A 14,870-nucleotide genomic window follows, 5' to 3' on the forward strand; every position below is an offset into this window, starting at 1 on the left:
ATTAAAAGGGTTATATATATATATATATATACATATATTGACATATTAAAAATCTATTTTATGATTTATATTTATTAATTTTAAATAATTTTTACTAATATCATCTTTAAATTTTATATTTAATTTTTTATTAAAAATACATCAATGATTGCATCATTAAATCATCAAAGAACAACTTAAAAATACCCTTAACGTTTGATAAAAAATTTCATATTGGACCCTATTCTTTTTTATGGAAACACATTAAACCCCAACATTTCAGTTTTGAGTCAATAGACAAGCGTTGGGCCATATTCTTTTAACCCAAAATCAAACGTTAGAGGTTCATATACTTCAAAAAAAAGGGGCCCAAAGGGATACTTTTATCAAATATTAGGGCTTTTTTGGTTATTATGCCTTAAATCTATAGAGAGAAGCTCAAGTCAAGTAGGCAAGTTGTGATCTGACATTAGCATGGGGAAGATGGAAAAGAAAATAAGGAAGCTCTATAACTATAATAACAATGAAATCTAAAATTTGGATCATTCACCCCCAAAAAAAAAAACTCAGGTGGGAACATCCATCCCTGTAAAGGGTGTCAACTGCAAGACAACAAACAAGAACATTAAAACCAGTAATACCAACTGTGTTAAAAAACATAACGTTGCTTTATATACTCTCCTCTGCATCTTCGAAACCTCGCTGGTTTGTCGATTATTCAACTTACGTGCTTGCACACCGGCTGATGTTTGTTCTTTGAATACTGTCGTTTGACGATTGCGTACAGAATCTCTCAACTTCTGTACAGTCCTCCTTAGAGCTAGGAACTCGGTTTCAGTCTCCATTCTCTGTTGAAAGAGGCCCTTGAGATCAAATTCCGTGTCTCTGTATTTATCTTGCTGCAACTCTGAGGTGCCTCCTGGTTCTTCCTTCCTTGACCAGCTACCATTTACACTGGTTTCTAGTTCGGAAATCTTCGACTCCCTTGCCCGCAGTACAGCCCTTGCTTCCTCCAGTTTGCCCTCCAAATAATTTACTTTGTGTTTTAAGGTGTATAGTAGAGGTTCCAAGGAACCTGATGTACAACTTATCTTTTCAGAATCTAATCGGTCAGATGAGCTAGTTTCCTGATCGGCAAAAGTAGTATCCGCACAAACGCTTTCCATGTTAACCGAACCATCATCTAGAGAAGTAGGTTCCTTTCCAATCTCCTCGAATTTATGTATTTCTGCAAGGAAAAAAAATGCTCCATTAAACTTTAAGAAATACAGGACACAGTAAGCTATGAAAGAAGTGGTAGTTAGTTAAAAAGACAATTAAAATCAACTCCACCAAGAATGAAAACATGTATGTCGAAGTCATAGATTCTTTCATACGATTATGGTATTTTAGTAAAATATACAATTAACAATGACTCTAGCAAGAATGAAAACATGTATGTTGTCCTATACTCTTTCATACAATTATGGAATTTAGTAAAATATACAATTAACAATCACTCTGCCAAGAAGAAAGTCCTAGACTCTTCGATAACCAAAATGATTAAATTTTGACCATCGAATATACATCGACCAAAACTCATTCCCTCCATTCTCCCTCGAATTTACTCGCTGCTTTTCCCAAGATCATTCATCATCAAATTTCCTTTTCCAGGTGATTTTTTCTTGATGATATCAGGACATTACGAGATACATAGGATTACTGTTAAAGTCAATTATCAATGCATGATTCACTAACTTAACGTTATATGGCCTGAAGTTCCTTTTGGCTATTTGGACAACCTTTTAACAGTTGTAGAGACTTTACATAGTCTGAATAGTATAGCAATTTTCAAAATTGGCTTCCATGAGACTTTATGAAGAACAACCATTTTCAATCTTTGTCCAACTCTGGAACAAGGACAGAGTAATCAATTTCTTTGAGTAAATACTTAGCGAAATATTTCAGAGGATTTTCAAACAAATAAGCTAACTAAAATATGAGCAAATCAAGTGGTGTGGTATGACCACCAAGCAAGAAATAGAGAGCAATGCACAGCAGAAATGATTAGTTAACCATGACGAAGGCTTATCAAAGTTAGTAAAAGGATATAACACCCACCCCTTTCAAGCGCTTCCTGGACGGATTGGAGAGAAAGAATAGAGTTGACCAATAGGTATTGATTTGGTGAAACTCGGTAACTCTCACTTTTTTCTGCCTTAGCCTCGTGAGACAAATCTGCAGCTAAATCATCCAGTGAAAGTTCTTCAATTTCACCTGAATTTTCTTTCCTATGAGTAGTTTGTACTTCCTCATTGATCTGGTCTTCACCTACATGAGCTTCAATTTCACCTGAATTTTCTTTCATATGAGCAGTTTGTACTTCCTCATTGATCTGGTCTTCACCTTCATAAGCTTCATCATAATTTTTCCCGTCAAGATTCAAGGAGTTTCCACCTTGCTTTCCCTTACTTGTCACTGAAAGTGGACTTGACATAAAGCCAAAGTTGGAGCTTCTTGAGCCAGATCCGACGCTGGATTGAGAGTTTTCCTTCTCAATTTTGACCCTTTCTCCTCTTGGCTTGTTACTGCTTTCAACACTACCCTTTACCTGTTGAAATCTTGGACTTAAATTACCTACATTCTTCACACTAAAATTCTTCATATGATTTCTCCTGTGCACATACCCCAAAACTGTAGGTAGGACCTGTGGCATACTGGCTGCGGTAGCAGACTTGCTACCTCGAGGAGTATTTTCGGTGGAATCTGACCAGGGGCTGTGCATCATGAATCCGCTAGCAACAATCGTGTTCTTTTTTGTATTCACAGGTCTAATACGAGGCTCACTATTCTGCTTGATCTCAGTTGACACCATATGTTGAGGAGTTGGATTTTCGGCACCAGATGAACTTCGCTTCAATGTTTTAGGACTATCCATAACGGGAGATGGTTCCTTAACAAAACCACTCTTGATACGCCTCCATTTCTTCAACCCATAGCCTTTGGGGGTAGGTTTAGCAGGCGGAGACGAATGCATCGGCAGCGCAATCCCAGCAGGACCATTTACATGAATATCAGCTGTGAAATCATCGGGACCGACACTTTGATCAGCGGACAACCTCTGTGTCTGATCATCATTTTCGCATAGCCCATTATCCTTAATCTTGCAAGCATCAACCTGCTTGTTCTTGATTTTATTAGCATCAACATGGGGTATAGTGTGTTGAGGAGATTCATTATCCTCGAAAAATTCAACCACAGGACATTCACTCTCCAAATCCATAACTACAATACGGCGGTTTGGTTCAATATTCAATCAAGAACAAGACTGAGATCGAAATCAATAACTATTATTGCAGGAAAAAAATAAGAAGAACAAACCAAAATCCGGAAAAGAAAATCAACCCAACCATGCTATTCAATGATCTTGCTGCAAAGCTCAATTAATCGAATAAAATTCAATAAAACGTTCATTGGGATTCTCTATCATAATCAACTATGAACACAAATGAAGGAATCAAATTTGAGAATTGAGCTAGAGTTTCTCTATAAGCATGAATATTTATATACCACGAATGGACGTGGATTAATTAATTCAAATAAATAAAAAATGAATTGGAAAGGGGAAAATGTGAAATTTTAGGATGAAATACCTTTTAGGGTAATGTATCTTTCGAAATCGGAGATGAGGGTTTGGGATTGAAGGATAAAGTGATGATACAGTATACAACAACAACATCAAAATCTTATTTTCATATGTGATGGGATAAGGGAAGGTAGGGTAGTAGGCTGCTCTCATCACCAAATTGAGAGCAACAGCTTTCGTGAAATACCTCCGCCAGTGAGAAAAATTAAAAATAAAGATAAAATACAATGTATATATAAATAAATAAATACGTGATTGAACAGTCTTCTTATACATATCTGAAATGAAAAGTAATCATTACAAATAGATCCCTAGATCGATTTAAAGGAAATAAAAAACCCTAATTTATAACTAGATTTAAAGTTATATACACTATGAAAATCATTATCGACAGAGAAATTGTGGCATTAATAAATAAAAATAACTAAATAACACTACTATTTGGGAAGTTATAAAAGTAACTAGGGCAATATGGTGCTTCATTACTATAATTAGTATATAATTATAGTATATAATTACTATAATCATTAGTATAATTAGTATATAATTGTATAACAGTTTTTTGTCTTTATTTTCTTTTATTTTTTTTTCATGGTTGGATTTGATATTGTCACGATTGATTAAGATGGTGTTTATTTGTTGTCATGATATTCTCTGCTTTGGGCCTTCAGATTGATTTGGATACGCGTTTGCATTTGTGGATAGTTTTATCACATCGCTCGACTCTGAATTGTGATTTGTCGGTGGTCTTTCAGTAGCTACATCTGTTTTTGTGGTTCGTTTGTTGATGCATTCAAATTTGTTCGAGCTTTTTGGTTAGTTTTTTAACTTTTTCCTTCTTTGGTTTTTATGTGATCTGGATGGCTAGTTTTTGTCTCAGTGATAATAAGAAAATACCATAATTATATTTTAGGTTTACGTTTATGCTTGTAAATCTTCATTATAATTTTGTATATTTTTTATTTTTATAAAACTAGCGACTTTCTATTAAAATAAATAAATAAATAATACAATCCAATAAATTCTATTTCAAAATATAGGGTAAATTATGTATTTAGTACCCAAATTATTAATTTTGGTCCATTTTAATATCTAAACTTTTAAATTTTCAAAATTATATCCAATATTTAATTTTTTTATTTTATTTTAATATCCCGCTGTTAAAAATTTTATGTGTTTAGTACGTAAATTATCAATTTTGTACCATTTTAGTACCTAAACTTTTATTTTTTTCAATACTTGATGTTAAAAACATATTGGGTACTAAAATGAAGCAAAAACTAAATATTAGGTATGATTTTGAAAAAAAATTAAAAGTTTAAACACTAAAACATATCAAAATTAATAGTTTAAGTAAACACATAATTATCCTATTATATTTTTCAGGTAAACTACATATTTGTCACTCAATTATCACTTATTTTAATCATCTAATTATCTTTTTTATCAAAATCATAACTAATTTATGTTTTGATTTCATTTTAATCATTTGTTATTGAAAAATAAACAAAACTGATGATATTATAATTTTTTATTATTATTTTTCAAAGATAATTTATTATTATTATTATTTTTCAAAGATAGTGTGACACTACTTTATGATGACATATCAACATTACAATTAATTTTTTAAAAATAGATGATTAAAATAAAATTAAAACACAACATTAAATGTAATCTTAAAAATTAATAATCGAATAATCAAAACGAAATGAAAATAATGTCTCCAATGAATAGCACGCAGGGAGAACATATTTTAAATATGTATTGATATATAACCTGCTAGACCCAATATGGATTATGATTTTGGTATGCCATTTGGAAGAGAGAAAACTACATATTGAGTTCAAAATATTTGCATGGAACCTTTAGGCCATTTTGACCGCACATTTTAGGTACCAAAATAGCGAGCGAGAAAGAGACTAATAGAGCAAATGACTGAATTACCAACAAAAACTAACTACAACATCAGTAGAGCTCCCTCGCCGGGCACCAATGGCGTCTTCATCGTCGAGATCTTCAACTGAATGCCAATATCTGTCAAAAACCGAGCGCCCCCAACTACAGCCAGATTTGTTCCAAGATGGTGAAATTCGGTATCAAACCAACACGCTAAAAGTCCGACTTTCCGGGACAGTCGGACGCCCTATGCCCGGGTCGCCCACAGTTGAAACATGAACCTCCGAAGTTTCTGCACAAGTCAAGAGAGAGGTCAACCTCGAATCATATACAAGTTGCCCCACTAATATATATATATATCGGTTCAAGTAATCATAGTCGGATTATCATCATATCAGATGATCTTGATAAACCTGATTGCTGCATGTATGCTATCATGTTAGATGCAAAACTTGGAACAGAAGAACAAAGTTGAAGATAGGTTTTTCACAAAAGAATACAAGGAGAAGACATGCCTGTCGTGGGAGGGTGACCTCTTTGATCTGCTACTACCAATTAGCCAGTCATCCATACTGCTTCTCGAAGCCCGTGACCAGCTGCTTCTTCCGCCTTGGAACTCATTGTCGGAATCTCGGCCATTACCCCAACCCCTGGAGGTCCTCGAACCTCTCCGTTCCCTAGAACCGCCTTGTGAAAAACGATCACGATCCCTGCTGGAGAATTTCCCGTAAAAATCACTTGAAGGGCCATCATCTTGCAAAGGAGGCAACTGCCAGAAGAAATTAATGAACAAGATCAACTTATGTCGGATGACAGTAATATAACCAATACGACCAACAGTGAATGATATCTAGCATCAACCTTAGTGATCTTCGAGATGGTGTTTCCAGGCGGTATTTCCTTACTCAGCAATTCTTTCGCAATCTCCTCAGGGAGATCAAATACTGCTCCTTGAACCTGAAAACAAATACATTCTCAAGTCTTGAGTGAAGAAATTCATACGTCGGAGAAGACAATGAAAAGAAATTTTTCCCGATACAGACCCTCTCATCGGCAATCAGATGTATTTTCCCAACTTCATCAGCAGCCGCAGAGTACACATCGGAAAGAAACCCGGTGACAGACCTAGCAGTAAGGAACCTTCTGGAATAAGTTTCATCTCTTATCAATTGCAGTGTTACAAATCCCTGCAACACACATGCCGATTAGGTAACAGGCTAAATTAATCCCGAAACAAAAAATATTCCCAAAACATAAAAGACATAAATTCTTAACAAATAGGTACTGGAATTTGAAAAAACTTCAAAAACATGTTATGTTGGTTTTTATAAACTCCTGCAAAGATTTGCAATCGAGTGATCCAAATAAAGTCAGAAGCAAGATAACCTTAACTATAGTTTACCTGTTCATGGTTAATAAGAGATCGGGACGAAGGAGGACGGGAAAATCCACTTAGGTGTGCTATCGCAGCAGCAAGAGCACTTGTCCCTTGTTCTTTATTTATCCTTTCAGCAGTCGGGGTAAAGAACTTTATAGACTCGGGATGAACTCCATTTAGAGTAGCGATAATTTGCTCAGCTGATGACTCTAAAACTTCTTCCATTGATGGAGGACTAATGAACTCAAACCTACATCCCACATCACGCTCGAGAGATTTGACAGTTCTCCTTTGGCTGTTAGTATACATTAAAATTGCAGAACCTTCCTTCCCAGCACGTCCAGTTCGTCCAGAGCGATGCACAAAAGTTTCCGCGTCATTGGGAAGCTCATAGTGGATAATCTGAAGAAAATAGTAGTAAGTGCCACAGTCTTCTCAATATGTCATTTAGAAACTAATTTTACCAGTAGAATAAAAGGCAAAAAACAAAAAGTGGGAAAAGCAACAATCAAAGGGAGCATAAAGTAGAAATGGCCAAAAGGAATAATAGAGTTGTCAACATGCCAGATCAACATTTGGGATATCAAGTCCACGAGCCGCAACATCAGTGGCAACAAGCACAGTAAATTTTCCTTGGCGAAACCCATTCAACGTTCTCTCTCTCTGATGTTGAGATATATCCCCATGCAATGCCTCAGAAGCTATGCTACTTGTTAAAGCCATTGACACCTCATCGGCATCCCGTTTTGTTTGTGTAAAAACAATGGTTTTCCCTCCCTTCGCATAAACCTGAAGATAACGTAAAGATTCGGTTTTTGAGTTACATTGATTCCAAAGAAATTTGAATGATGTTAAAATATAGTAGCGCAACAACATTTTAAACATGTTCGAGACAAAATGGCAGAACAATATCCTCGAAGAAAAGTTTACAACTAAAATTACAAGATAGGCAACTACTATATTTGATAAAAGCATGAACCAATAAGATACTGAACCAATGAGACAAAGTAAGAGAAGATAAATTGCTTACTGTTATGAGATCACTAAGAATGGTCCGCTTCGAAGTTGCAGTGGTTGATATTGCATAAAGTTTGATCCCTTCGGCAAGCTTTTCATCTTGATCTCCAACCTGAGAAAAGATGTTGAGTTTTGCAAACTTGATTAACTTCCTCAACAATGCATTACTTCTCCCAGCCCAAGAAAGCGGCCGGGTATTGGGACAGAGACTAATTTTCACTAGTGACGGTCAGAAATATAAACTTCATCATCATCATCGATAAGGAAACAGAAGCAACATGTCAAAAAACAGCATGTATACACATATCCAATATTACATAGGGATGAAAGTACCAAGTCAATATTCAGAGGATTATCCAAGTATTTTCTTGCCAATTTTTTAACCCAAGAAGGCATGGTTGCGGAGAAAAGCATGCTCTGCCTCTTTGATGGGAGATTTTCTAGAATTTCTTCAACATCCTCCTCAAACCCGACAGCAAGCATCTGATCAGCTTCATCAAGGACCAGGTATTCAACTTCCCCCAATTTGAGGTCGTTACTTTCAATAAGATCAATGATTCGACCAGGAGTCCCAACCACTACATCAACCCCGCGGGAAAGAGCACTTCGCTGTATAGTATAAGAAACCCCTCCATAAACACAAACTGTGTTCAAATAAGACGCCGACTCTTTAATTTCTTGCTCCACTTGCTTAGCTAACTCCCGAGTAGGAGCCAGGACCAAAACTCTTGGAAGCCGACCAGACATTCTAAAAGGAGAGAAACGGAAATGAGAAAACATTAAGCATAGCAACAATATTGAAAATGAAGGGCAGCAATATATGGTACGCTACCTCCTTGTACGTTCAGCATCATCTTCAGTAAGGCATTTAATTATGGGGATGCCAAAGGCTAATGTCTTGCCAGTTCCAGTCTTTGCACGAGCAATGATGTCTCGACCTTCAAGTGCCGGTACCAAGACAGCTCTCTGTATCAATAATTGTATATAAAATATTAAGTGCTTTGAGTATTAGCAAGATAAACAGTAATTATTATTGGTTATTACTTATAACCAAAGCAATGCCAGACCCAACATAAAGATTAGAAAGAAAAAAAGAACAAGCACAGCACGAGTTCGTTTTAAACCATAACTTTGTATTGCACAAGACAAGCATTGCTAGGAGTGTAAATGAACAGACCTAATTGTTCGTAAACCTTTCCTTTAAGGTTCGTTTATGTTCATTTATTAATAAAAGAGTGAACAAAATTTGTATGTTCATTTACTAAACAAAGGCAAATAAGCTCATTTATTGACTCATTTATCGACTCGTTTATAAGCTCAGTTATCGACTCGCTCATAAGCCTGTTTATCGACTCGTTCATAAGCCCGTTTATCGACTCGTTCATAAGCCCTTTTATTGACTCGTTCATAAGCCCTTTATAGACTCTTTTATAAGCTCGTTTGTGGAGTCGTTTATAAGCACGTTTATGGACTCGTTTATAAGCTCGTTCGATTATGAATTCGTTTATAAGTTCGTTCAATCACGGACTTGTTTACAAGCTCTTTGGGGACTTGTTTATAAGCTCGTTTGGGGACTTGTTTATAAGTTCATTTATAAGTTCGTTTACAAGCCTATTTATAAGCTTGTTTATAAGCTCATTTATAAACCCCTTTATAAGCTCATTTATAGACTCTTTTATACGCTTGGTTCTGGAGTCATTTATAAGCTCGTTTATGGACTCTTTAATAAGCTCGTTCGATTATGAACTCGTTTATAAGTTCGTTCAATCACGAATTTGTTTATAAGCTCGTTTATAAGCTCGGGGACTTGTTTATAAGTTCGTTTACAAGCCTATTTATAAGCTTGTTTATAAGCTCATTTATAAACCCCTTTATAAGCTCGTTTATGAGCTTCGATTTATTTATAAGTTTTGTTCAAATTCGGTTCATTTATAACCCTAATCATTGCATATATATATCAAAAGCACGCGATAGAAGGGAAAATGAAAAGAAATTTGACCTGAATAGGGAAAAGGTGAGTGATGCCACGTTTGAGAAGAGTATCGACCAATCGTTGAGGCAAACCCAGCTTGGAAAGGTCAAGTTCATCGCCGTTCATGGACGACTCAGCCTCGGAATCATAAACGTCGTCTTCTTGATGAAGAGAAAGACCCTCGAAGGCTTGTTCGCTGAGAACAGAATTGGGAGTGGCGACAGCGCGAGAAGCAAAAGAGTGGTGGTTGAAGCAGCCAAGCAACGGGGTTCCACCAACTACGAGGGCGTTGAACTGAGACTTAAAAGTGAAGGGCAAGGATAAGGAGCGGGAAGTTGGTGCTGTGGGTGTTATTCTCCTTCTAGTGGCGGCCGAGGAGGTGACGTCCAGAGACGGGGCAGTGTGTATGGAGGCCATTTCACCTCGAAGAAGGAGAAGAAGAAGATAGGGTAATGGGGGCTGGAGATATTTTTGCAAGAAAAAAATGAAGGGAAAGGAGATTGCAATACACGAGAGTTTATACGGAGCGGCGTTGAGTGAGGGGGATAAGGCCACACTCTTCCCAAATGAATGGCTTCGCTGCCCTCCACCTCGCTCCTCTGCTTCTGCTTAGGAATGGGCATGGTCGGGTTGGGTCGGGTTAGGTCGAGTTTTTTGTCCATCCGATTCGATCCGAGAATAAGAAAGCCTCCATCCGAGATTTAATCCGACTAAAATAAGGTTTTACTCGACTCGATCCGAATATATGACATAGAAATTCGATCCGACTCGACCCGAAATAATTAAAAAATTATTTTTATTCAATAAAAACAGTGACTTAATTAAAAAAATATATATATATAGAGAGGGGTATTATTGTAATTATCCCTAAAAATATAGGGTAAAATTATATATTTTTTTCTGGTCGGGTTGGGTCAGATTTTTTTCACCATAAACCCGACCCGACCATAACCCGAAATTATTTTAGAAAAATCCAACCCGATCGGGTCGGGTTTAAATGCTCATCCCTACTTCTGCTTGTATTACCTTTTCGTAAATTATATTATAACTCATCACACTATTACATATTTTCTAATTTAGTCACTATATTATATTTAAATTGAGACATAATATTAAAATTTGTCCCTGAGATTTAATTAAATAATTATTTTGACTTTAATATTTTATTTTAGGATAAAAAACCCCTACATGAAAAATCCATGTCAGATCAATTCATAAATGAAAATTATCAGTTTTGAAGATTAACAAATTTTTGGGTAAAGTACACAAATGGTCCTCTGATTATAAAGTATTATTTTATTAAATCTTCCGATTATTAAAATTTATGAAATGGTCACCTGACTACTCATTCTGTTCCAAACTCTTTATTTTCTGTTAAAAAGCTACTGGCAGTTTGAGCTAGCCTGATGACTGGGATATCATCGTCATTTGAGATTCTGGATTAGATTATATCATATCTAGTCAGCAAGTTAACGTCGAATTCAAATTGCCATCATTTTTTAACGAAACAAGGATAAGTTTGGAATACAATGAATAATAAACTGATGATTTTATAACTTTTAATAGTCGGGAGACTCAAAACATCAACGTCTTATAATCAATGGATCATTCTGTAACTTTTAATAGCCAATGAATTGAGTAAAATAACATTCTATAGTCGGGATCATTTGTGTACTTTACCCTAAATTTTTAACTCTATGACTAAACCTTTAGATCGTTGAGCAAGAGGTCATGACTTTAAATATAAAATTGTATTTATTCAAAATTTTCTTAATATATCGATAATGCATATAATATTATTTTTAACTACTTGCTTTAGTTTTAAAAAGATACACAATATAATATTATTCTTTTTAGTATGAGTGGTATATTATTGATCGATTTATATTCGAATTTTATAAAATTTCATTAAATTTTATAAATCTAGTTTTCTTCATTTATAATAATAAGAATTGAACTTCTAACCTCTCTTCTTAGGGAGATTACGCCCCATTCTACGAAAAATTTTAGAATAAATGTCAAACATTGATATCGATCGTTAATTTTATAAGCTAAAATTCAAAAATGGACATTAAATTATAGTGAAATTATATTTTTAGACACCAAACTTTTAAAGTTATAAAATAAGCATTAAACTTTAGATTTTATTACGAAAAGGGCACAATGCTACTATCTATCGTTAAAAAGGTTATGTGGCATGTTTGGCTATGGTTATTTGGTCAACATTAGTTAAAGCTGAAAAGCTAGAGGATTTTTGTACAAGGGATATCAGAAGTTGGATTCAAATCAATATCGCTTCCCCGGGGTTTTATGCACGTGAGGAGAATGATTGGGACTTACGGTTTGATTCAATTCTTTGGTTAATCTGGAAGAATCGAAATAGAAGAATTTTTTATCCAGATTATTTTGAGCATGAGTCTGTATTAGAGAAGAGAAGGCGCCTCACTATTGAAGCGAACCGTGCAATGGAATCATCTTTATCAACGATTCAGCTTTCTCACCGTTCATGTACTATGACGGATGCTTGGCAACCGCCTCCTCACAATTGGTGTAAGATTAATACCGATGGGTCCCGTGACATAGGAAGCGGATTTACGTCATGTGGAGGTGTTCTTCGATCTTCAAATGGTGGCTGGATGTTAGGATTTTCAAAAGCGATTGGAATTTATTCCGTAGTTGAAGCGGAGTTATGGGGTATCCATGAAGATCTTTCTCATGCTTGGAATCTAGGAGAGCGGCTAATCACGGTGGAAACGGATAGTATGGAGGTTGTTCGGATGTTAAAGAAGAACACTAAGAGATGATCGATTTTCACTCTTATTGACGACGTGAATGAGTTGATTAACAGAGATTGGAACGTTGTTTTAAAGCACACAAGTCGGAATGCTAACAAGGTGGCGGATAGACTAACGAAAATTGCCGCGATTAGAGGAGAAGCTCGTATTGTTTTTTCTACCCCACCATTAGAAGTCATAGATATTGTCCAACGAGAAGCTGAAGTTTACACATTGACATCAAGAGCTTACTCTTCTGTACTTTTTTTAACCCTTTTGTTCACAAAAAAAAAAAGTTATGTGGCATGTTAAGTTAATAAAAAATATATCTCATTTGACTCTTTAACCATAACTAAAAAATTATTTTACTATCAAATTAAAATAATTTTTATTATGTTCGTCAAATTGAAAACAAAATATATAAATTAAATATTATTTTTAGTGTTATATTATAAATATTAAATTTATACCATTTAAATTACTGATACATTATTAAAAGTTGAGGATTGTTTCGATTATTTTTATTTAAGTTTGAGTATATTTTTTTATTAATGTGATACTATAATTTTTTGGAAATATTTTTGTTTAAACTTCTTAAATAAAAGTCAAATACTTAAAGCACGTCGTTTAATAAAAAATAACTATATTGTTTGATGGTTTAATTTTTTTGGATCTAAAAAATTATAAGTTTTTAGTTTTACAAATGCACTCACGATTAAAAATAATTAGTTATAAAATAAATTGAAGATTGAAAAAGTTTTAAAAAAAATATTATTTTTAGTTTTAAAAATAAAATGTTTTTGCATATTTTTTAAAGTAATCTAAATTTTTATTTTTTTTAAAAAATATTAAAATAAAATTTTAGTTATAATTGAGAGGTCAAATATTTCACGGTCATATCATGTCACCCCTTTAATAATATTCACGATCACTATCTATTTTTAATAAAATTTGAATTTTAATATTTATTTTATAACTTTTAAAATTTCAATGGAAATATATTTTATTAATTTAACATGTTATGTCACCTCTTTAATAATATTTCACGGTTGATATCTATTTTTAATAAAATTCAAAGTTAATATCTATTTTATAATTTTTAAAATTCTAATGAAAAATAAAATCATTGATGACTATTTATAAATTTTATATTAGTGATACATATCAATACATATCAATAACGATGTATATCAGTGTGTGTCACTTATTCAAACTCATCCTCATTCTACTATATCAATTTATGATAAATGTTTTATATTTTGATTTGAATTTATATATTTGTATATATATTTAAATTCAATAAATTTTATTTATTATTTATTAATATATTATAATTAAATTTTATTAAAATCATACATGGGAATAACTTTGACAATTACTAAATTATTTAACAAAAATATCTAAATAATTTTCGCAAATAAATATCTCTTTATTTCCTTTAAAAATACAATAAATCCCTTTAAAAGTAGATAAAAAAATATTGACTAAAAAATAAATCTGAAATTCTATGTATTTCCTAGGGTAAATTACACATTTAGAACTTAAATTATTATTTTTGATTTATTTTAGTATCTAAACTTTCAATTTTTGTTTTATTTTAGTACCTCACTGCCACCCTAGAAAGACTCCCCAGCTCCGTGCGATCAAAACCCGACAAGTGGGTGAGGTTGTCGCAGCCGATTTCCCTCTATCGTCGGCGTGGGTAAGTCCCGAATGTTTCCGATTAATTTAGCTCTGTTTGGTTGATGTTATTGGTCTGATTTTGGTCTGAAATAATGTATAGATGCTAGTGGAGTAATCGACCGACAACCCCGACCCCGTTGCAACCGCTACGTGCCGCCACGCGCCTTCGCGTGCTCGTGGACTTCCTCCCCTTCCCTGGAAACATTCTAGAACCAGTCCAGTCGGTCTAGACTGGCCCGAACCGATCAACCCGGTCTGAACCGAGTCTGTTTGAACTGACCGAGTCAACTTGTTCGAGATAACCAGTTGACTTTGACTGTTGATCGTTGACTTTGACCGAAAAAGTTAAAATTTTTGAAAAGTCATACTTTATGTTTTTCGATGTCCTGAGTCCGAATCTAAAGTTTGTTTTGCCAAATTCACACCCGATAAGTCGTGTAATTAAAGTTCAAGGGCAATCAAATAAAGTTTAAATGTTCGATCGGTGGAGCACGAAAATCAAGGTAATACTCTACTACCTTTTGTATGCTTCCGGAACACATT

General features: G+C 34.3%; 2 protein-coding genes across 2 annotated transcripts; both read right to left on the reverse strand.

Moving 5' to 3' along the window:
• Positions 1–516: 516 nt before the first annotated feature.
• On the reverse strand, positions 517–3,241 carry LOC120189471 (WPP domain-interacting protein 2-like). The gene is made up of 3 exons (XM_039192749.1): positions 2,365–3,241; positions 2,080–2,289; positions 517–1,207 (listed from the first exon to the last, which is right to left on the reverse strand). The coding sequence occupies exons 1-3, from the start codon at positions 3,239–3,241 to the stop codon at positions 546–548; spliced, it is 1,749 nt and encodes a 582-aa protein (XP_039048680.1). The 3' UTR covers positions 517–545.
• Positions 3,242–5,398: 2,157 nt separating this feature from the next.
• On the reverse strand, positions 5,399–10,384 carry LOC120189469 (DEAD-box ATP-dependent RNA helicase 3, chloroplastic-like). The gene is made up of 10 exons (XM_039192748.1): positions 9,898–10,384; positions 8,731–8,864; positions 8,232–8,646; positions 7,912–8,010; positions 7,446–7,670; positions 6,906–7,283; positions 6,547–6,690; positions 6,365–6,460; positions 6,019–6,272; positions 5,399–5,795 (listed from the first exon to the last, which is right to left on the reverse strand). Exons 1-10 carry the CDS (start codon positions 10,285–10,287, stop codon positions 5,717–5,719), a joined length of 2,214 nt encoding a protein of 737 aa, XP_039048679.1. The 5' UTR covers positions 10,288–10,384; the 3' UTR covers positions 5,399–5,716.
• Between the last annotated feature and the right edge of the window lie 4,486 nt (positions 10,385–14,870).

Source organism: Hibiscus syriacus, unplaced genomic scaffold (assembly GCF_006381635.1).
Source record: "Hibiscus syriacus cultivar Baekdansim isolate YM2019G1 unplaced genomic scaffold, ASM638163v2 tig00116958_pilon, whole genome shotgun sequence".
Lineage (NCBI taxonomy): Eukaryota > Viridiplantae > Streptophyta > Magnoliopsida > Malvales > Malvaceae > Hibiscus > Hibiscus syriacus.